We start from the raw sequence: 23,407 nt of genomic DNA on the forward strand, positions 1-23,407 counted from the left end.
TTTTTTGTGTCCAAAAATTTAGAATCTCTAGCACTGTGTTCAAGTTGGGTATTTTGATTGGTTAAGCTTTCCTTATTCATAACTAATCTTATTTTCCTTGTAATTTCATAAAGAAAACATTGCCACAATAAAAATGAAGATTTCTTCCACCAAACAAAATCTTAGATGTTTCTAAGCAAGAGCCAGTGTATCTTGCATTTTTTTAAAAATTGATTTTACACCTATTTTTAGTCTTCAAGTCTCCCAAAAGGACTATTTATTCCCAACACCTAGCACAATACCTGAATTTAACATTCCTTTGACAGAACAATCATTAGTTCCATAACTTGGATAGAATGTAGGTATGTGGAGGGGGTGGGGGTAAGGGTGTGTGATGTGTGATTTTTACCTTGCCCAAGTATTCAATGTGCAAAAACATTTATCTCAAACAAGGATATGGCTTGTTCACTGTTGTAGTCTTCTCACTTGGAAGTGTGATACTTAAGATGATCTACTTTCTACAGAAGTGCAAGCTTATTCTTAATTCCAGCTTATTAACAAACTACCTTGGAAATTGGTAAGCACGGTCTACTCCTGTGCTAAAGAAGTTGTACTCTTCATTTAAACTTACTTTCTGGAAGCAAGAGCAGATTAATAGTACAGTTAAAGTTTTAAGCACTTTTACTCAGCTACCAACTAATGGTAAGAGGTAAAATACCAGCGAACAAAAGGCAAGCCCACTACAAAGTAAATTTTAGTCCCGCTATTTACCGTAGTATAGGCCCAATATGTTGTTTTGAGAGTAAAAAAAACACCAGGATCTAGTTAGAGTCAGATGTTTATTTAAAAATCTGATCCACTAAAACTTAGCGTTTTCCACCAACTCGGGGTGCGGAAACCTTCACAGGCTTCACAATCTTTTGCTTAGGTGCTGCCTTTGTGGGAGCCTGTAAAATAACATGTTAAGTGACATTATTCCAATGCAAGTTTTAAGATCACCTCTCATATCGATTCCTTATGTATTCCAAGTTCCTTTCCTTATTACATTCCTAATATTCTTAAGACCTACCCTCCCCCTAAAAAATTAAAGTCTACTTCTATAGATGTAAATGAAACACAACGATACTGTCACAGAATGGAGGAGTTATGTGAGGTGACACAACAAAATGCAGTGTGGGATCCTGAATTGTGTCCTTAGAACAGAAAAAGTTAACCAAGACCAATGGCTTTGAAATTTTACTATGGTTTTCTAAATAGATTAACATTGAAAAAAGCTGGGAAAATTCTATACTAAAGCCACCTTTATTTTTCCCTTCTCCAACTTTTGTTTGGCAGACTCATTTGGCTCTGGTAGAGGGACCTCTGAAATCACTCACCCCCAAACCAGTTACGAACATCATTTTCATTGGAGCTTTGCACTAAATTCCTTTTTTAAAAAAAAAAAATTTATTTACTCATGAGACATAGAGAGGCAGAGCCACAGGAAGAGCGAGAAGCTGGCTCCCTATAGGGAGCCCAATGTGGGATTCAGACCCTGGGATCAGGCCCTGCATTAAATTCCTTAAAAACATGGAACTTGGACAGCCCAGGTAGCTCAGTGGTTTAGCGCTGCCTTCAGCCCAGGGCCTGATCCCGGAGACCTGGCACTCCATCCCAGGTCAGGCTCCCTGCATGGAGCCTGCTTCTCCCTCTGATTGTGTCTCTCTCTCTCTCTCTCTCATGAATAAATAAATAAAATCTTAAAAACAAAACAAAACAAAACAAAAACACATGGAACTTTTTGGAGGCCTGGGTGGCTCAGCAGTTGAGCCTCTGCCTTCAGCTCAGGGAATGATCCTAGAGTCCTGCATCAGGCTCCCTGCAGGGAGCATGCTTCTCTCCCTCTGCCTCTCTTCTCTGTGTCTTTCACAAATAAATAAATAAAATCTTTAAAAACAAAACAAAAACTTGGATCTTTCATTAACCACAATTTAGATTAAAAAGAAATCTTCCCATTATTATTTATTAGGTAATCTCTATACCCAATGTGGGGGTTTAACTCACAACCCTGAATCAAGAGATGCATGCTCTTCCAACTGAAGCTGGGTGCCATTCATGGATTCATTCATTCATTTATTTAAAGATTTTGTTTTTTAAGTAATCTCTACACCCAACATGGGGCCTGAACTCACACTCCTGAGATCTAGTCGCATGCTCTAACAAGTGAGCCAGCCAGGGCCCCTCCTGTTGTTTTAAATAACAAAATCAAGAAAACTCTTAATTACCTTAGCAGCAGCCATTGCTGTCTTTTTAGATGCTTGCTTAGCCTTTTTTGCTTCCTTGGCAGCCCTGTGGGGTTAAAAATAACTTAAGGCAAAGTGTTTTACTCCTTAAGAGTACAGCTTATTAACAAGGAGCTAGAGTGTTTTGGAAAAGAATTACCATATTCCTTCCCCAACTGCAAGTATTTGTAGGATAAATCCAAAGGGTCTGTCAATACATGTCACTAAGCAAGTCAGCCTAACATAGATTAGAAGTTGTGCAGTAGCTTTAACTGCATACAGAATTTCAACAAATCATTAAATACTATATGATTAAACTCAATATTTAGGACTAGCAATTTCTATATAGATTGAAGTATCAATACACGATATCAAATTAGATTCCTATGCCTATAACTTCAAACATAATCTATAATCCACCCCCAGTAGCTGAACAACTCATAATGAAGACTTCCTCACCTGATGGCCTGTTCTCGTTGAGCCTTCCTAACTTCAGGTTTCTGATTCCTCTTAGCCATTATATCAGCAAGAGATGCCCCAGTGATGGCCCTCTGGAATTTGACTGCACGGCGAGTTCTTTTCTTCTGAATTTCTTCCTACAAAACAAGATGGGAGCATACTTATGAACCTTGCTTCAGGAGTATGGGAGAAACAGTCTTATGACTTGCATTTATCTGAGTGTGCTTGGGCTGCTACAACAAAATACTAGACTGAGCAGGTGGTAAATAACAAATTTCTCACAGTTCTAGAGGTCTAAGGATTCCAGCATGCATGGTCACCTGAGGACCCTCTTGTTGTACCTGTTATCACATGTTGGAAGAGACCAAGGGAGCTCTCTCGGGCATTTTTTTATAAGGGCACAATTCCTGTTCCTGAAGGCAGTGCCTCCCAAAGGTTTAATCTCTCAACCCTTGAATTTTAGGAGTTTACATTCAGATCACAGGAACCTTCAACCAAAATATCATGCAATCATTTGAAAAGAAATATATAAAGAATATATGCAAAACACTGCAACAGGCAGGTTAAGTTTTCAAATTAAAGATTGGCTAAATGATCTCTCAGATATCCTGGCCATTTACTACTATCTAGTATGTATGTATGTCTCACACAGAGAGAGAGAGAGAGAGAGGCAGAGACACAGGCAGAGGGAGATGCAGGCTCCATGCACCGGGAGCCCGACGAGGGACTCGATCCTGGGTCTCCAGGATCACGCCCTGGGCCAAAGGCAGACGCCAAACTGCTGCGCCACCCAGGGATCCCTCATTTACTACTTTAAAGATACAAAAGTTAAGTTCTTTAAATAAATAAAATATTTTTTAAAAAAAGAATTTAAGAGAAAAAAAGGAGGGAGGGACAGAGGGGAGGAAAGAATAGAAAGCAAGCAGGCCCCACACTGAGTACAGAGTCCAGGAGGGCTTGATTCCACAACCATGAGACCATGATCTGAGGGGGAAACCAGGAGTCAGATACTTAACAGGCTGAGCCACCCAGGCACCTCACTTCAAAAGTGATTTCAGTAAGACCATTTATCTTCAAGAATATATTTCTGGAAAAAAAAAATCCGATCTCAACTCACCTATTTTTACTTAAAGTACTGTTGCTGGAAGAAATAGTGAATTGGAAAATGATTTATGATAGGAAAGCTCAGTGGCATTAAGTACATTCACAATGTTGTGTGCAACCACCAGCACTGTCCATCTCTAACTTTTTTTTTTTTTTATTTATGATAGTCACAGAGAGAGAGAGAGAGAGAGAGAGGCAGAGACACAGGCAGAGGGAGAAGCAGGCTCCATGCACCGGGAGCCCGACGTGGGATTCGATCCCGGGTCTCCAGGATCGCGCCCTGGGCCAAAGGCAGGCGCCAAACCGCTGCGCCACCCAGGGATCCCATCTCTAACTTTTTCATCACTCCAAATGCCCCATTGCTTCCACTGCCCAGCCTCTAGTAATCTCTACTTTGCCTTTATGAATGTCACTATACGCACCCCATAAAGGTGAACTTAAACAATATTTGTACTTCTGTGTCTGGCTTATTTGACTTAGTATGTCTTCAAGGTTTATTATATTGGCTAGTTACCAGCTTCTTAAGGCTGAATAATATTCCATTGTGTGTGTGTAATGTTTTGTTATCCGTTCACCCATGGATAGGCCATTTGGGCTGTTTCCATATTTTGGCTATTGTGAATAACCAGTGCTATGAACACTCGTATATTAGTTATCTGTCTTGGGGCACCTGGATGGTTCAGTCAGTTAAGCATCTATCTGCCTTTGGCTCAGGTCATGATCCCAGGAGCCCTGAGCCCCAGAGTCCCACATTGGCCTCCCTGCTCAATGGGGAGCCTGCTTCTCCCTCTCCTGCTGCCTGTGCTGTCAAAATCATGGTTGTGGAATCAAGTCAAAATCATAACAAGAAAAAAAAAAATTATTTGTGTTAGGTTCCTGCTTAGTTTCCTTGGGTATACTCCTATAAGTAGAGTTGCTGGATATAGTTCCATTTAGCTTTTTGAGAAACTGTGAGACCATTTCCAGTGCCTGTACCATCTCACATTCAGCAATGCACCAAAGTTCTGATTTCTCCACACCTTCAGCAACATTGGTAATCTTCCCTTTTCTGGATACGGACTATCCTAATGGGTGTGTCAAATCTAAGTTAGAAATAAATTTCTCCTTCCTCTGAGCTCCCACAATACCTACTGGTGTCTTTCACCCAGGTGTTCACTAAAATATTCTGAGCCTTCTAGACACTAATCCTACTGCCAGGGCACAAAAACCTTTCCTCAAAAGTCTCCATCAAGGTCAAAGAGCGCTTCAAAAAAAACAATCTTGAGAACAAAGCAAGATGCTGAAGATTCCAGTGACAGCCCTTAGAACTAATCCTGTAAACCTTCAAAACCAAGTTACCAGACTACTTAACTTCCACCCACTGGAACCTCTGAATGACTTCTACAGATGTATACTTAATAGGAGTTACCTACTTTGGCAAGCGGATGCTTCTAAATTTCAACTCGACGTTCCCGTGAGCCTGATGTATAAGGAGACGAGCGTACCAGTCGTCTTCGCTTCACTGATGCTTTACAGCCTAAGAGCACTCTCACGTCCTGTCTCCTTTACAATTTTACAGGGCGGCACCTGATGCTCAGTTTAAATTTAAGAGCCCCCCCCAAGACCAGACTGCAGTTAACTTACCGACTGTCCCTTTTTGTGCTTTCTTCTGTAGAGGACAGTCCAGTTGATCTGCCGAGGGTTCCTCTTGGAAAGGAAGGCCGACTCGCATTTTGCGTTAAGAAACTGGAAGACCTGCAGGAACACGTCCAAGGCGGTCAGCTCAGCCACTCGACTGAACCAAGCGGGAGGCTGAGCTTGGAACCCTGCAGACTCTCACTTCTACCGCCTCCCTGGCCCAGAGACCAAAAGGCTGTGTGCGGGTCACGGCCGGCAGGAGCGGGTGGCACCCCGAGGCCTTGGGGCATCCGTCCTGCCGACACGGAAGCCGGTGAACCGAAGCTCCCGGGGCAGGGACGGGCGGGGCATCCCGGGAGGCATCCAGCCCGGTCCCTACCCGGGTCCCGAGAGGCCTGGTGCCCCCAGCACAGCCAGGTGCTTGGGCCGTCCGTTCCCCGGGCCGCCGGAGTTCCCAAACTCCTAACCTCCGACCTCGCTCACACTACGTCCAGCCTCGGAAATCGGCTCACTCCGAGGCTTCCTTTCCTAACAGCCACTGCACCCGCGGCGCCCGCAACAAGCGCCTCAGGGGCCGGGAGCGAGGGGGGACGTGCACACGCTTAGACCCAACCGGGCCGCTCCCCTCCTAGGGGCGCAAGCGGCCTTTCACCTTCCCGTCGGTCCTGGCGTAGCGCCTGCCATGTCCGGGGTAAATCTTGTACCCACTGAAACTGCACAGCTCGACCCTGTAACAAAAAGCCAAGAGAGCCCGTTAGGGGGGGTGTCGACGGCAAGGGGCAGCCGAGCCCAGGACGTGCGAAGGCGGCTCGGCCCGAGGATGGAAGCGGATTGCGGCCCGGGGTCTTGCTCACTTCATGGCTGCGGCGGCCGGGAAGACGGCGAGACGGCGAAGAGAAGGAGAGCATCATGGGAAGAAGCCTTATAAGCCGGCAGGCCGAGCCCCTCCCCGAGTCCCTTCCGTAACCCCGGCGCTCGGCGATGACGTCAGCCACAGCCGCCTCCTTCCGCTGAAGGCGGAGCCGGCGCGCGGGGCGCGGGGCGCGGGGCGCGCGGTCGGTTTCGCGGTCGTGGCGTCTCCTGCGGTCGGGGGTCCTGAGCGTGGTCCTGCCGCGCCGAGTGGGACGTGCACAGCCCGGTGACCGACAGCCAATACCCACAGGTAAAACTTCAAGTCACACAGCTCCGTGCTGCCCCACGAACTTCACCAGCAAAATCAAATTTTAATGGTTTCAGCTTTGGAAAATAGTAATGCCATCTGAAGTGGCTCCCACGCCTTGCACTGATCGGCATTCATGGACTTCTCTTTCTGCGCTAGGGAGTATGCCGGAGCATTTACACGCACTTGTGTAGAGTTTACGAAATCCCCAGTGAGTACGCGCCGAGGCCCTGCGAAGTGACAGCCGCCTGTCTGGGAAGAGGAGGCGTCACCTTCCGCCTATTGCAGCCCGGGGGCAGGTGGTGGAACAGTGAAAGGCAAAGCCCTTGCTCCGAGGCTTGGGAAAGGGAGCCCTGGCCAAGCCCACGGGGGGGGCAGTGCCTCAATAGCTTGAGCCCCGTGACGCTAGAAAGGAGCAGCATGTTGGGGGGTAATGGAAGGAGGCAGTCCTTGAATGGCGTTTTGCAGGATTTGACTAGGAAACAAAAATGCAATGATTGATGCTGCCTGTATAAGCTGCTCCCTCTAAAAAGCATCGGTAAGTGGTAGGTGGAAAGATCTGGAAAGTGCAACGAGGTGGCTGACTGATGTTAAGATGTTGGAAGCTGTACGGTTATGCTGGGACCAGTCTCAAGAATGAGCTCATAGAGGGGCACCTGGCTGCTCAGTCAGTGGAGCGTGTGACTCTTGATTTTGGGAGTGTGAGTTTGAGCCCCACCTTGGGCATAGAGATTACTTAAAAATAAGATCTTAAAAAATAAGAATGAGTTAATAGAGATCAGCGTGGAATCAAAAAGCAAAGGGGAGGAATTTGACATTCCAACCAACTCTTACCAGTTTTTCAGAATACCTGGTTACTTGGAATACATTGTTTAAATACACTATGGGCAGATGGACGCCTCGGGCTCCCATGGCTTGATGAACTTAGCTGTGACATTGATACAGCTCTCTTTGTTTTTTATTATTATTATTATTATTATTATTATTATTATTATTATTATTTGCTCTCTTTGTTTTAAATCACTCCTGATTAAACAGATGTTTGATCATTTGGGAAAAAAAAAAAAAAAGAGAAGAAAACGACCTGGCTTCTATAGGCGATAAGGCCCAGCTGGAATGAGTAGAAGATGGGGCCAAGATTTATAAGCAGGAATTTGATCCACAGAACCCCAGGATTTATAGTACCTTCCCAAGCATTTTAGGAAGATTTTATTTCACTGGTCTTCAAAATTAAGTTTGGCCTGAGTAGCTCTGTGGAGGAAAAGCAGAAAACTAGACCTTAAGGATTTTAGGGCTTTTACTCTTTCTTGGAGGGCATTCTTGAGCTGGCATCTTAGGGTTCTTTGTAACACATTGTATATATCACACCTTAAACTATGCTCAAACACTCTTAGAATAAGAAGAAAATATACAGAAGCCTCTAAAAGTATTTTATATACTGTCATAAAACGGCTTCCAACACCATCTATAAATTTCTGGTGACTTTATCCTTACACTCTTATTGATTGATTGATTGATTGATTGATTGATTGATTGTTTGGAGCCTAATGCGGGGTTTGAACTCACAACCCGGAGATCAAGATCCGATCTGAGACCAAGAGTTGGCTGTTTAACCAGCTGAGCTACTCAGGCACCTATTAACATTCTCTTTTATAGGCAAAAGGCTCAGCTGTCCTTCATTCTCATTTATTATTTTTTTTTATGGAGCAATACTGAACCAACATTGGCCTTCTCAGCCTCCTGTATCTCCTGAGAACAGAGCATTCTTCTGTTCGTTGCCTCTTCACCTTTCACTATACTTACTTGCTATATTAATTTCCTATGGTCACTGTAACAAATTACCGCAAACTTGGTACCTTAAAAGTTCAGAAATGTATTCTTTCGTTTCTGCAGGCTAGAAGTCTAAAATATCACTGGGTTGAAATCAAGTATCCTTGCTCCAGACTCTGAAAGCTCAGGGACAGAACATGTTCCTCATGTTCCTCTCTCTTCTGTTTCCACTCAGATAAACCTCTGGAATTCTATATGAGAAACTATGAGATCATATATGTTTGTTGGTTTAAACTGCTATGTTTAGGGGCGCCTAAGCGGCTCAGTTAAGCATCTGCCTTCTGCCCAGGTCATATACCAGGGTCCTGGGATCAAGTTCTGAATCAGGGAGCCTGCTTCCACTTCTCCCTCTGCCATTCCCCCATGCTGTGCTTATGCACTTGCACTCTCTGTCTCTCAAATAAATTCTTTTTTTAAAAAACTATGTTCAGGAATACTCTGACATAGCAATAGATAATTAATAGAGAAGGTAAGGAAATTGTGAAGATGGGAACTTAGTGAATAATTATATCATTTATCCAAAGGTCAGATAGGAGAAAGCATGTTTGTGAGGCAAAGGGTCAATTTTGCAAAGTTGGAGCTCAAGGTGCCTATAGCATGTTAAGGTGGAGCTGTGTTCTAGGACGTTAAACAAGTTCAAAAGAGTATTCGGAAGAGGATATATTTTAAGAGTAATGGACATATAGGTGATAGAATATGTGTGATAACATCACCTAGTGTTACAGGCTGTCTTCTTTGGAAGCGCTTCCTGAGACTGCGTTTAGCATGCAAGATGTTCATTAGGGATCAAGTCCTGTGAAAGGAGAGGGGAGAAAGCAATATGAAGCAGCAGTTAAATAAATTACTAGTCCAACTAAACCTCAGTCAATCCCAGCAGGAGCTCTTGAACAGTTATTGCCTGTCAGAGCATTCCATGTTGGGCCAAATAATCAACCCCGTTTATACCCCCACCTTGTTCCTGGATGTGTGTTGCCCCCAGAGAAATCATGAGCCAAGTAAGGTGGTTCTCAGTAGCTAAGCCAGACCCTACTGCGAGTTGAGGATGCCAGTGATAATGATCAATGTCCACTGTTTGGCAGCAAGCCTTTGCTTGAAGAGGGATGTGGATATTGCATCTCTGTGTCTACCAACTCTAGATAGAGCAACTAGAATGAGTCCGTGCAAAAGAATCCAGAAATACCAATATTTAAGGGATAGGGAAATGGAGAGAGAATTATCTGAAGAAGCCTGGGCAGATGAGGTCAAAGGAAACAGAGATACATGACAGTCACTTCAGAGAAGCTTATGGAAGAGACTTGACAGTGCTAAAAGCCACATAAAGTTCTAGTAAGACAAAGACAGGAATGTAAACATGAATGCCTTTGGAATGACTTTACATTCCATTTTTAGTGTTTCTTCCCATAGCGTTCTCTTCACAGGTGTGGGAGGGACATACCTTTTTTAGAATCTACTACCATAGTTCCTGGAAGGCTGGTCAATCCCAAGACTCTCAGGCATGGACTTCAGGGAAGGCTTTGAAAGGAATGCCTTATAACTAAGTTAGAAAGTAACTGGTTTAAAAACTATATAGCATTGGAGCACCTGGGTGGCTCAGTCAGTTAGGCAGCTAACTTTGGGGCTCAGGTCATGATCCCAGGGTCCTGGGATTGAGCGCCACATCAGGCTCTCTGCTCAGTGGGGACCCAGCCTCTGCCTCAGGCTCCCCCTGCTTGTGCTACTGTGCATGCACACTCTCTGTCATATAAATAAAATCTTAAAAAAACAAAACAAAACTATACAGCATTAAAAAGTATGAAGTTGGGGCACCCAGGTGGCTCAGTTAACTGCCTTCAGCTCAGGTCATAATCCTGACCAGGGTCTTGGGATTGAGCCCCATGTCAGGGTCTCTGCTCAGCAAGGAGCCTGTTTCTCCCTCTGCAGCTCCCCTTGCCCTCTCTCACATGATGTGTCTCTCTCAAATAATAAATAAAAATCTTAAAAAAAAAAAAAACTTTCTTTAAAATTATGAAGCATTAAGGGATGCCTGGCTGGCTCAATTGATAGAGCATGTGACTCTGGATCTTGGGGTCATGAGTTCAAGCCCCACATTGGGTGTAGAGATTACTTAAACAATAAAATTATGAAGCATCATTAAAATAAGTTATGAGTATTCTTTAAAATCTAAATCTAATCAAGTATTCATATCTAACTACTAATTATATGATATACAGGGGACAGGAACATGTGAAACAATTCCACATGGATGCAATTGGCATCTGTGAATTGAAAGGAGATTAGAGCCTATGGATAGGACTACCTGCACAAATAATTTCCAGTGTAAACTGAAAGAGGGGTCCCCTTTTTCAAATATCAGGATAAAGGTATAAAATAACTAAGCTATTTCCTTTCTTCGGTAATCTATCTCTTGACCTCTCATGGTGTTTTTTCATTTGCTATTTAACGTCATCTCTCTCAGGCAAGGACATTTGCTAGGGCCGTGCAGCCCCTCAGGTGCCCAGGGACCCGCCCTGTCACTTGATGCATGTACTGGAACACACGGGGCCCGGCCAGCTCTTGGGTTTCTCCTACTATGAGGCTCTAGACCAATATGTTACACCCCACAGAGGGTGGGAGAAGGCCGTGGCCTTCTCCTTACACTGTACTCCTGGCCTAACCCATATGGAATAGGCAGTCCTGTGGGATGTGTTGTGTACATGGGACCTGGATGGGGTGGGCATCCAGCTGCTTGCGGGGTGCATGGCAGTGTCCCTAGCTTCGGTGAGTGTAGTGCAGGAGCTAGTGTTAGCAAACTGCAGAACCAGCCACTCTCTGAACACTCACTAGAAAGTGTGGCAGCCGGAAGTGGACCTGCCTGTGAGCTGAAGCTCCAAGGCCCAGGCGTATGCCCTATTGTCCATGTTGTACTTCGCTTACAGAACACAAAACAATGATCGCTTTCCAAGACAGCAAGTGCAGAGCATTAAACCCTAAGTGTTCTGGGCATCAGGCCTGTGCAACTGCATTGGTTCCACAACTTGAAAGTGGCTCTACCTATGGATAAAAAGAAATTTAAGAACTTCCTCAACCAATTGCAACATATGGTTCTTATTTGAGGCCTGATTTGAACAAACATACTGGACAGACCACAGGGGTAATTTGAATACTGACTCGATTTTTGATGATACTAGGATATATTGTTAATCCTTTCGGTGTTTTTTTTTTTTTTTTTTTTAAAGATTTTATTTATTTATTCGTGAGAGAGACATAGAGAAAGAGAGGCAGAGACACAGGCAGAGGGAGAAGCAGGCTCCGTGCAGGGAGCCCGATGTGGGACTCGATCCCGGGACTCCAGGGTCACGCCCTGAGCCGAAGGCAGGCGCTAAACCACTGAGCCACCCAGGGATCCCCTCCTTTCGGTGTTCTAATTGCATTGTGGTCATGTTTAATTTTAAAAAGTGTTCTTATATTTCTAGATATATACTAAATATTTACAGATGAAATAGCATGATGGAAAAGAGAAATAGCATGATGGTTGGGATTTGTCTTTTTTTTTTTGTTTTAAAGATTTTTAAATTTATATATTCATGATAGACACGGGGGTGGGATGGGGGCTGGGCAGAGATGGAGAGGGAGAAGCAGGCTCCATGCCAGGAGCCTGATGCGGGGCGATTTATCTTAATATAAGAGAGCAGACAGTGGGTTAGGGCATGGATGAAAAAATGACCTGGACTGGATAGGAGTTGAAGCTAGTAATAGGTAGGAGTGTTCATTAAAATAGTCTCTAGGTTGTTATGTATTCTTTTAAATATTTTTCCCTCATAAAAAGTTTCAAACAATTATAATTTCGTTGTATGTAAATTCTACTTTAAAAGAAAGGAAACTGGGACACCTGGGTGGCTCAGTGGTTGAGCTTCTGCCTTTAGCTCAGGGCATGATCCCACATCTGGGGATCGAGTCCCACATCGGGCTTCCTGCATGGAGCCTGCTTCTCTCTCTGCCTTTGCCTCTGCCTCTCTCTCTCTCATGAATAAGAAAATAAATCTTAAAAAAAATAAATAAAAGGAAACTAAAAACATGTTACTAGTTAATGAAACATTGGCTTAATGGGGGGCATGTACTGAAACTTCAAAAAAACAAGATGGATGAAAGGATACATAAATGGATAGATGTGTGATAAAGCAAACATAATAAAATGATAAAAGAATCGAAGTAGGGAGTTTACGAGTGCTCACAGAATTTCAAATTTTCTATTTGTTGGAAAATTTTCATAATAAAATGTTGGAAAATATTTAAAGGGAGCCATCTTCTGGAAGAAACTGGTATTACCAATTGGCTCAAAAATGCAAGAGGAACAAAGCATGGCGTTTGTAACTGTTCAGTGTGTGTGTGTGTGTGTGTGTGTGTATATCTGCTTATTCTTTCTCATATTCTGTTCTCATTCATGAATTCAAGCTGTATTTCTTTGGGTGGGAATCTTTCCTCCCACTGGCTAAATTCCTACTCAGATTTTACTTCATCTAAAACGGAGGTCTGAAAATAGTAAATATTTTAGGCTTTGTGGACTAACAAGCAAGATCGAGGACATTATATAGGCATTTATAAAATGAGAAAAAAAATTTCACAATATTTTCATTGATGAGGTTTAAAATATCACAGTATTGAGTATGAGTTTTTGTAAAACAGGTCCACTAAAGAGAAAAATGAAATTCTTTTGGGGAGAGGTGGAGGATAGACATTTCTCTTAATTAGGGATCGAAGTTATTCCTTACCATTAAAATCAATTACCATTCAAATCAATGTTGTAATCCTGATCTATAAGGAGATTTACACTGGAAAATCTATTTTCACTCAGATAAAAACTGGTAAATATTAATATTAATTGCAGGGCATATAATGAGCAGGTCAATCTTTTGGAATGCAATTACAGATTTAGATACTTTTGATATTTTCCTTTTAGAATGATTAGTAATTACTAACAATTGAAAGTTAAGTTAAAGCTCAATTGCACAGTTAAATGGGTCTTAAAATATAGAAATTTCCTTTGTATATTCATGGAGGTCTATCAATACTGCTAAAAATGTAGTTTGAGCTCAAAAATATAACCACTGCAAATTTGTGTGAGAATGGAAATCTTTTCTTTTTGTTTTAACTTGTAAATCTAATAATGCTATTTTTTTTTGCCAAAATGGCTTTACTTTTGAATAAGTTTTGCATGTAAGTGCTGTGTTGTCTTATACTGTTAGGTTAAATTCATTAAGAAGCATCATTAAATGATCAAAATTAGTAAATCAGCAAAAATGAATTTTAAAGCCTTGTTAGCGTTCTGTAGTAGTGGTCAGAGGAAATCTTTTCATTTAGAAAAATTTCAATCTTTACTCTGAGCTTTAAAAAAAATCACTGTTGGGGCGCCTGGGTGACTCAGTTGGTTGAGCATCCCACTCTTGGTTTTGGCTCATGTTAGGATCTCAGGGTCATGAGATTGAGCCCTGCACCCACCCAGCTCCATGCTCAGCAGGGAGGAACTCTGCACCTTTCCCAGCTTGTGTTCTCCCCCTCTCTCTCTTTCTCTCTCTCTCTCTGTCTCAATCAGTCGATCAATCTGAAAAAAAATCAGAATAAAACATTATCAAATGATGTGTGGTAGGGCGTCAGGATATTCAGCTGCTAATTCTGACAAGAATTCATGGACTGACAGCAAATCAAGTCCATGAGAGCAAAAGAAGTTTATTGTTAACACTACTGGTTCAATAACGCATGGTAGATTCAAATGTTTTGCACAAAGTACCTGTTGACTGATAATACAATGATGTTATAACCACAGGATTTAACACCTTACATTTTCACAAGTGTTGTAAATCTGTCAAACTGAGCCTTTAACTACTTACATAAGTTATAACACATCATAGCTGATTTCACTTGAGGTATAATCAGTGTTTTCTCAACTTCTTTAAAAATATTCTCACCTGTTTCATGTAGCCTATTCATAGAGGCTGTTCTTCAGTCATTTCAAACATTGACTTTTTGAATAAACAGACACAAATAAGCTGTCTCAATAATGCCTATCCATTCATTAAGAGCCATGGAAAGCATTCAAAATAATTTTCTTCACTAAATTGACTATCAGTGCTGTTCCCAGCATCTTTAACACTTTGCTTTTTAGTCATTCTTATCTAAAAGCTAATGGTCTTAAACTAGTTTATATTTTCTGGATACATTTCTTCAGCAACTGCAGTCAAACATCATTTAATTAACAGACCTTAAGTAAATGACGTTCCTTCTTTGGCTAACAAATGAGCCACTTGGGAACTTACTTTAGTAGCAGTCTTTTACTCTTCTGTCTTTGAAGAAATTTTACGATGACAAGATATAAAAATTTTCTGACTTTTCTCATTGATTCCTAAGATTTGGGAATATTCTGATGGCTGTTTAATCTGGTAAGGTTGACATATATTGTATTCTTTTTTTTTGTATTCTTTAAGAACAGATATAATGGTTATTGTATAAGAAACTGCTTTGCAATCTAATTTGATAAAATAATCCATACTTAACTGTATCTTGAAGATGGACTATTTTAAGAATACTCTTGTTTTGCATGATAGTTATATATTAGTAATAAAAAAGGTCACAGTATGGTGATATGCATGGGTTTGAAATGGTGTCAAGTAAAATGTGTTATGGTGATTTTTAATATGTAGCAGTAGTCTGATAAGAATGACATATATTATGTCTCAATTATGAATATTCTATTCTCTAAATACAGCCACAACAATAAATAAATATGGTTGTATTCCAAAACATTTTACTTACTGATACATATAATTTTTTTTCCAGCCACATAAAATGTAAAAGTTGTAACTAGCTGTAGACTGTACAAAAGCAGGAAGTAGACTATATTCAGCCCGTAGGCCATAGTTTGCCAACCCAAGTAACCAAGGTTACTATATATGGTAACCTTTTTAGTTTATTATTTTATTTGAAGGGATGAAAAAGAATTTGTGAATTTCTTGACCATTTTCTTTTCACCAGCTTTTCTTTCTTTCTTTCTTTTTTTTTTTTTTTTAATTTTAAGTAAGCTCTATGCCCAAGAGGGGCTTGAGCTCACAACCCTGATATTAAGTCACATGCTCTACTGACTGAGCCAGCCAGGCACCCCTTGGGAATTTGTATTTTAGTTTAAAGACATTGCTACTCATATTTCTTCTGTATTATAGACCTTGTGTTGTGGCTGAATATGAAAATCTTAGTGATTTCAAAGTTTTAAAAGTACAATTTCAGAAGAGAAAAGGCTAACATATTTGCATTTCTCAGCATATCAATATACTTTATATAGTTCTGCTTGATTTTATCCTTTCAACTGGAACGGGAAGAAAAGGTGAAAACTTTTTAAAGGGTAAGAGATGGGCAAAAATAAGTCACAGGGAAATTTTCAAAGCATATGTAATTTATTTTATTTTTTTTAAAGATTTTATTTATTTATTCATAGAGACAGAGAGAGAGAGAGGCAGAGACACAGGCAGAAGCAGGCACCATACAGAGAGCCCGATGTGGGACTTGATCCCAGGTCTCCAGGATCACGCCCTGGGCTGCCGGCAGCACTAAACCGTTGCACCACCGGGGCTGCCCTATTTTTTATTTTATTTTTTTTTATTTTAAAGATTTTATTTATTTGAGAGGGCCAGAGAAAGAACACAAAGAGCGGGAGCATCAGAGGGGGAGAGGCAGGCTCCCCACTGAGCAGAGAGCCCAATGTGGGGCTCAATTTCAGGATCCTGGGGTCATGACCTGAGCTGAAGGCAGATGCTTAACCAACTGAGCCACTCAGGCATCCCTCAAAGCATATTTCTTTTCTTTTCTTTTCTTTTCTTTTCTTTTCTTTTCTTTTCTTTTTTTAAAGATTTATTTATTTATTCATGATAGAGAGGCAGAGACACAGGCAGAGGGAGAAGCATGCTCCATGCCGGGAACCCGATGTGGGACTTGATCCCGGGACTCCAGGACTGGGCCCCGGGGCCGGAGGCAGGCGCCAAACTGCTGAGCCACCCAGGGATCCCCTCAAAACACATTTCTTAAAAATATGTATAGTATATACCCATATTTGTTTTAAAAAATATGCGAGGCAGTAGTCTAGATATATTCCCACCAATAGAGATTGAAAAGAAACACACCAACAGTGTCTTCTGGGTAGGAGGATTATAGAAACCTTAATTTTTGCTTGTCTGTTTGCTAAAATTCTTACAATAATACATATTTTTAAAATAAACAGATAACGCTACATTATTTGAAAATAGAAAGCTGTATCTTGAGGGACAAAGAGAACATCTCAATATTTAGACTCCTCTGGATATTATCTTCTTTGTAAAATAGTTTTGAAAACTTGTGTAATACTCTGCACAGGCACTGTGTAGCAAAGCTATTCCGATAATTACTATGGATATATCACTTATACCAGCTACACTGTTATATGCCATATATCAGAGGCACATAATTCATCCATACTTTGAAGTTTCTTTCTCTTCAGAGAAGTCTATTCCGAATTGACCAAGTTTTTCATATCTCTAAATGATATCAATGGAAGTCCAAATGAGGTGGACCATACTATATAATAACAGAATAAAGACTTCAGTATTGGGGTGCCTCAGTGGTTCAGACTCTTGATCTCAGCTCAGGTCTTAATAACAGGGTCATGACTTCAAGCCCTGTGTTGGGCTCCATGCCTGCCCCCCTAAAAGACTTCAGTGTTTGTTTATTTTTGAAGATTTTATTTATTTATTCATGAGAGACAGAGAGAGAGAGGGGAGAGACACAGGCAGAGTGAGAAGCAGGCTCCATGCAGGGAGCCTGACGGGGGACTCGATCCCAGGTCTCCAGGATCACGACCTGGGCCAAAGGCAGACGCTCATCCACTGAGCCACCCAAGTGTCCCAAGACTTAAGTATTTAAAAGCTAGGTCTCCAGGATCCCAGGTCTCCAGGATCATGCCCTGGACCGAAGGTTGGTGCTATACCCGCTGAGCCACCTGGGCTGCCCAAGACTTCAGTATGTATGTATGTATGTATTTATTTATTTAAAGATTTTATTTATTTATTCATGAGAGACAGAGAGGCAGAGACACAGGCAGAGGGAGAAGCAGGCTCCATGCAGGGAGCCAGATGTGGGACTCGATCCCGGGTCTCCAGGATCACGCCCTGGGCCAGAGGCAGACGCTCATCCACTGAGCCACCCAAGTGTCCCAAAACTTAAGTATTTAAAAGCTACTTGGAAGTTGACTATTCCTCTTCCCCCCTCCCCCCCCAGCCTACTCACCCCTGATTACAGGCTCTCCAAAGAAACAGAACTAATAGTGTGTACACAAATATCTAGGAAGAGATTTATTTTAATGAATTGGCTTGCATGATTATGGAGCCTTCCAAGTCCAAAATCAGCAGGGTGGGCTGGCAGGTTGGAAAGCCAGCAAGGAGTCAGTGTTGTAGTTAAGTCCTTAGGCCCTTTGCAGCAGAATTCCATGCTGTTTGGCAGAGGTCAGTCTTTTGTTCTCTTCACATCTTCAGTTGATGGGATGAGGCCACCACACATATGGAGGGCAGTCTTTTATTCAGAATCTACCAACTTAAATGTAAATCTTACCCCAAAAATGCCCTCACAGAAACATCCAAAATAATGTTTGATCATATATCTGGGTATTGTGGCCTAGCCAAATGGACATAGAATGAACCATCACATCCTCTCATTTTTAAAAATGAGTCAAGGCACCTGGGTGGCTCAGTAGGTTGGGTATCTGACTATTGATTTCTGCCCAAGTTATGATCTCAGGGTTGTGGGATTGAGCCCTCCGTAGAGCCTGCTTGAGCCTCCTTTCTTTCTCTCCCTCTGTCCCTCTACTTGCTCATGCTCACTCTCTCTCTCTCAAATGAAAGTTAAAACTTTTTATTTACACAGTCCGTCATTTAATTTTCAATTGAGAATATGATGAATCACTTTTATAGGTTTCACTGCCTTTTGGAAACACTTCAAAAAACATGATCAATAAAATAAAAATGTGTCAAGGATTCCTGTATTACTCTTTTATACAAAAGACAACTTCTTCACAGTTAATTAGGTAAAGGTACCTGAAAAATATGAGTGGCTTTATTCTTGAAATTTATTTGTACTTCCACCTTATTTTCTCATATATTAGCTGATGTATTACCTGGGGAAAAAAATAAAAATTTTAGTGTATCATTGAGATGGCCAACTCCTTTATATTCATTATTTTGGTGCTTACGTTTATTTAGAATTAATTTATCCATTTATTTATAACTGATGCTTTAAGACTATTCTGTCCACCAAAGAAATCTTAATTGCTTTAGAGAATGGTGAGCTAGCAGTTTACATCCAGTGGGCTTGGTGGAGATAATCATTCACTGGTTCCCTAACCTGTTTTGTTTCCTCTCTCTGGAAGAGCTTCCTATTTATTCAGCCCTAATCTCTGGACAGAAGCACAAATGGAATCTTTTTATAATAATAAGGCAGAGCAATCAGCTTCTCTGTCCAAATAATATTATTGTAGGATTTTCTTGCTGAAATTTTTAAACTTTGGTTCTAACTTTTTTTTTTTAATTTACAGACCACTTCAGTAATCTGAAAGAATTTCAGCCTTTCTTCCAGACAAGTGGACAGAAAAACACACGAAAATATTAGTGTATAGCTTTTGCACATTTGGGTTTTGTTATTGTGTGACACTTATTAAGTAATAATAATGAGGAAAGTTAGTAGTCATTTAGGATTTCTAGATAACCCATGAATAGATATATCATCATATCTATGGGAAGGCAGTCTTTCTTTCCTTCCATGTCACATGGAAGAGAAAGACTTACATAGGTCACATATAAGAAAGCAAGACTATAAGAGTCTCCCAATGAATAGTGAGCAAAGAAGAAAACATTTTTTGCACCTAAACTTCACATAAATATTTTTTATTGTAAAAAAAATCATTTTCAAAATCTTAACAGTATCAAAATTTCCCCAAAATTCCTTATATTGAGACAGAAACTAAAGGGACCCCATGAAACAACTAGTTTTTTGCTCCTTTTCCTGCTTATATTCTTGCTAAGACCTGCATCCCTGCCATACACATGGCTTAAAGTACCAATAATGTATGTCGTCCTTGTAAATGTCAAGGAGTTAGTGATTTCTTTGGAGTCTTCCAGGACAGTAGATAACATCTAAGGAGTGACTAGGTGAGGTCATCGTGATGTTTTCTAAGACCAGTTACTCCAGACACCTTGACAGCAGGACCCCTAGCTCCAGGGCATAAATGGCTTCTGGAGACACTTTAATACTTGCCCTTGTTTTGACTAGTACCTAGATGCCTGACAGGACACGTACACCTGACCACCGTCCTCAGAAAAAACTGCAGACCTCAAGCAAAGAGGAGATTCATTTTCCTTTTCCTTGCTGGATCTCCTAGATGTTCCATCTGTAATCTTCTCTCTATATATCTTCAATAAACTCTGCTCTCACTTTCAGCTTGTGTTTTCTTCTTTCCTGCACAACACCAAGGATCCTGTTGGCTGGTCCTATGGGACCCCCTTTGGGTCCTCAGACCAGGCCAGTCTGCATCATTAAGAGCTGTGCAGTTTTGAAGCTTTAAAATTTCAAAATTATTATATTTATTTTTTTGAAATATAAGCTCTCATCCTAATTAGAAAAACTCCTTTGGGGACACCTGGGTGGCTCAGTGGTTGAGCATCTGCCTTTGGGCCAGGGCGTGATCCTAGAGTCCTGGGATTGAGTCCCACATCAGGGGCTCTCTGCATGGTGCCTGCTTCTCTCTCTGCCTTTATCTCTGCCCCTCTCTCTCTGTGTCTTTCATGAATAAATAAATAAAATCTTAAAAAAAAAAAAAACCTGCTTTGTTTTGTGAAGATGTATTGTACTATCCACAAATATTGTTCTAGCTTCCTGTCTTTCTCTCTGTGTTATCTAAACTTGTATATAATGCTCTCCTGAAACTGCCCTCTTAAAGGTTATCCTCCACTGTTAAAACAGTCTCCTTCCTGCCACTGTGCTACTATTCAGTGCATCATTGTTATATGAGCAGTTTAACCTTCTAAAACACAAGTTTCATTTTGTCAATCTGTCACTCAAGAACACCAAATGAAAATTAGTGGAATGAATGGTGAGAGGTAGGGTGAGATCAGATTAGGCTGGCCCTTGAAAGTTGAATTTCAAAAGGGAAGTATTTGAGGAAGGGATTAACATGATATAGGTGTTTTAGTCACCCCTGTAGCAGTGGGCAGATGCATTAGAGATGCAGGACATGAGTCAGGGCTTTTAGCTATTGCAGAGATCAGGAACACTGTGATGATAGGAAGGAAAGTGTTATGGAGCCTAGACTTGACCAAAAAACAATGCTACTTCGTTGAGAGGTTCATAGTATTGCTTAGTAGAATCCTCCTATTTGATTTGAGCTTGCAGGTTTAAAAGATATACAAGGTGAGACAATTTAAAGTGTAGCAATTTGATTTTAGATGTACAAGCTGTATCTGAAGCACAAAAGAGTCTCTGCCCTGTGATTTTATTGTGCTTTTTTTTTTTTTTAAGATTTTATTTATTTATTCACGAGAGACACACATAGGCAGAGGGAGAAGCAGGCTCCATGCAGGGAGCTCAACGTGGGACTCGATCCCAGGTGTCCAGGATCAGGCCCTAGGCTGAAGGCGGCGCTAAACCGCTGAGCCACCCGGGCTGCCCTGCCCTGTGATTTTAAAGGGTTGCTGGTTCACTTAGGATGTGGGACTGCCCAGAAATATCTGGCCACTGTTTTATGGATCCATAACTATGCTTCATTGACTTTGTAAAAGGAGTACTTTCCTCTGCATTCTGGGTCAGATGAACCAGACAAAATTCTAATTCTGCTATTGCTATACACTTTTAGGAACCTGTGCTCCTCAGGGACCCTCTGGCCCAGGATCCCTCTCCCAGGTCATTATCCTGCCAAATTGGAGAGAACTGTAAACCCTTTCTGTCTCCCTGAGATAGAGACTCTCCTCAATCCTCACCAGATATTCCAGAGAACAAAAGTAGGAGGTAGTACTAAAACTTGCTTTGTTCTTATACCTTTATACTAAGATTGTGCTTTCTAAATAAGGAGTCTCTTGGTTAGATGAGAAAGATTCCTAGTCTTAATTACCTCTTCAGAACTAGGAAGTTTGTCTTCAGAATACAACAGTGAGAAATAGAGTAAAAGAGTTAAGGTGGGTGAGAGTCAGAGGAAGACAAATACCATATGATTTCACTCGTGGAATTTAAGAAACAAAACAGATGAACAAAGGGAAAAAAAGAGAGGCAAATCATAAGAGACCCTTAACTATGGAGAACAAACTGAGTCTTGATAGAGGGAAGGTGGGCAGGGAGATGGGTTAAGTAGGTGATGGGTATTAAGGTGGGCACTTGTGATGAGCACTGGGTGTTATATGTAAGTGATGAATCACTAAATTCTACACCTGACACTCAGTTTTTTAAAAATTTATTTACTTGGAGGGGAAGAGCAGAGGGAAGGAGAGCAGCAGACTCCCCACTGAGCATGAAGCCCAACTTGGATTCCCACCATCCTATGACACCAAGATCACCACCTGAACCAAAATCAAGAATCAGACCCTCTATTAACTGAGCCACCCTGGTGCCCCTACACCTGAAACTCATTTTACCATATGTTAACTAATTGAAATTTAACACTTGAAATTAAAAAAAAAAAAAAAAAAAGACAAAGGGGAAGGTGTAGTTCTAGAGATCAAAGGAGAACCCAGGAAGGAAGGAAGGCTCACAGGATCAAGGGCCTGGGAATCCAAAAGTGTGAGCTACTGTTATTTTCCCAAGCAGAAATGATCAGAGATTTTGTACATTGCTGTTTCAGAAAGTGGGGAGTTGGAGTAAAGGCTGCAAGAGGGAATGGAGGCATGTGTAATAGAAACTGGAAGTTCCCTTTGTACATTCTATCCTATTAGGTTAGTTTCTCACTTCCTGTGAGAACAGCTTCATTACCACATGCCCCCACTTGCAGTCTATGCTAATGTCTTTTTATCTACCTCTGAACTCTTTAGACTCTACCCATCTTTTAAGCGCTAGTTCAGTTTCACTTCAAGTCTCTGAAGATTATTGTTTCCATTTCTTTCTCCATTCGCTGAGATCTTGTGTTAATAGATACAATCATACTAGTTAGCAGGTCATAGTTATAGCAAAAGTGTGAGCCTACTCCCTTTGAGTCAGGCTGTGTAATTCTTGAGTTTGGTGACTACACTGTAAAATTCTTTTGGATACTCGTTGCAAAAATTCTAGGTTCATACTTCTTAAAAAACACCCTTAGGTCCCAAGTTATGTTATTCAAGAACCACTTAAAAATACTGTGCGAAACCTTCTATCCCAGAATGCTTTAAATTTTCAAGTGAAATGTATCCGTTTGGCTATCTCGACACGATTACGCAAGTCATTCCTCTAGCAGAGTAAGACGCTTTCAACTTATTCAGAATTGTCCAAAAAAAAGGGGCGGCCACCCCAGAGACTTCTAGCAGTGAGCGCTCCAATTCGATCTGAGACCTTATGATGATCTCAATGGTAAAAGTGTCAAGTTTCGCAGACACCTGTTAAAGGCAGCAAAAACGATCCTCTCTCAGTAGCTTGCTTATGTGTCCGGTAAGGGGCTGACCCGGGTTCCTAAACCCACTGCGGCTCGGTCAACCCGACTTTTACATCATTAGACGCAGGCAGTGCATCCTGGGAGCTGTAGTTTCCGGCTCCGTCCTCCTGACTCCAAACTCCGAGCCGCTGGAGGACGGTTGCTCGTATTATTAGCGAGCGGGAAGTATGGCGGTGGCGCGCGTCGACGCGGCTTTGCCCCCTGGAGAAGGTAAGGCGGTCCCTTCCCCCCCGCCCCGAGCCCTTGAGTCCTAAGATTTACTCCGTGGAACTAAATTAAATAGTTGCCTGGCGGAGAGAAGAAACCTGGGTTTGGGGATGCAGCAGCTCTGTACCAGCTCCTCTG

The 23,407-nt window shown here is 41.6% G+C and overlaps 2 protein-coding genes and 1 long non-coding RNA gene across 6 annotated transcripts in view; 1 reads left to right on the forward strand and 2 right to left on the reverse strand.

Moving 5' to 3' along the window:
• Positions 1–799: 799 nt before the first annotated feature.
• On the reverse strand, positions 800–6,415 carry RPL24 (ribosomal protein L24). Its single transcript, XM_025415809.3, has 6 exons — positions 6,275–6,415; positions 6,073–6,148; positions 5,427–5,537; positions 2,700–2,836; positions 2,244–2,307; positions 800–926 (listed from the first exon to the last, which is right to left on the reverse strand). The coding sequence occupies exons 1-6, from the start codon at positions 6,277–6,279 to the stop codon at positions 846–848; spliced, it is 474 nt and encodes a 157-aa protein (XP_025271594.1). The 5' UTR covers positions 6,280–6,415; the 3' UTR covers positions 800–845.
• A 19-nt stretch (positions 6,416–6,434) lies between these two features.
• CEP97 (centrosomal protein 97) overlaps positions 6,435–23,407 on the forward strand; it is a 40,351-nt gene continuing 23,378 nt past the window's right edge. For 2 of the 4 annotated variants that reach the window (XR_004811672.2, XM_035710058.2), the window contains exon 1: positions 23,114–23,272. Coding sequence is in view for 3 of the 4 variants with exons in the window: in XM_035710058.2 (XP_035565951.1) it covers positions 23,230–23,272 (43 nt within the window). In the remaining variant the exon portion in view is untranslated. Of the gene's footprint in view, positions 6,583–23,112; positions 23,273–23,407 lie in introns of those variants that run through there. The other 2 variants (XM_025415767.3, XM_035710059.2) reach the window with 2 other exon arrangements.
• On the reverse strand, positions 8,265–23,146 carry LOC112640073 (uncharacterized). The gene is made up of 4 exons (XR_004811673.2): positions 18,495–23,146; positions 13,885–13,987; positions 11,230–11,439; positions 8,265–9,202 (listed from the first exon to the last, which is right to left on the reverse strand). It is a non-coding gene; the product is annotated as an uncharacterized LOC112640073 (long non-coding RNA).

This window comes from Canis lupus, chromosome 33 (assembly GCF_003254725.2).
Source record: "Canis lupus dingo isolate Sandy chromosome 33, ASM325472v2, whole genome shotgun sequence".
Taxonomy (NCBI): domain Eukaryota; kingdom Metazoa; phylum Chordata; class Mammalia; order Carnivora; family Canidae; genus Canis; species Canis lupus.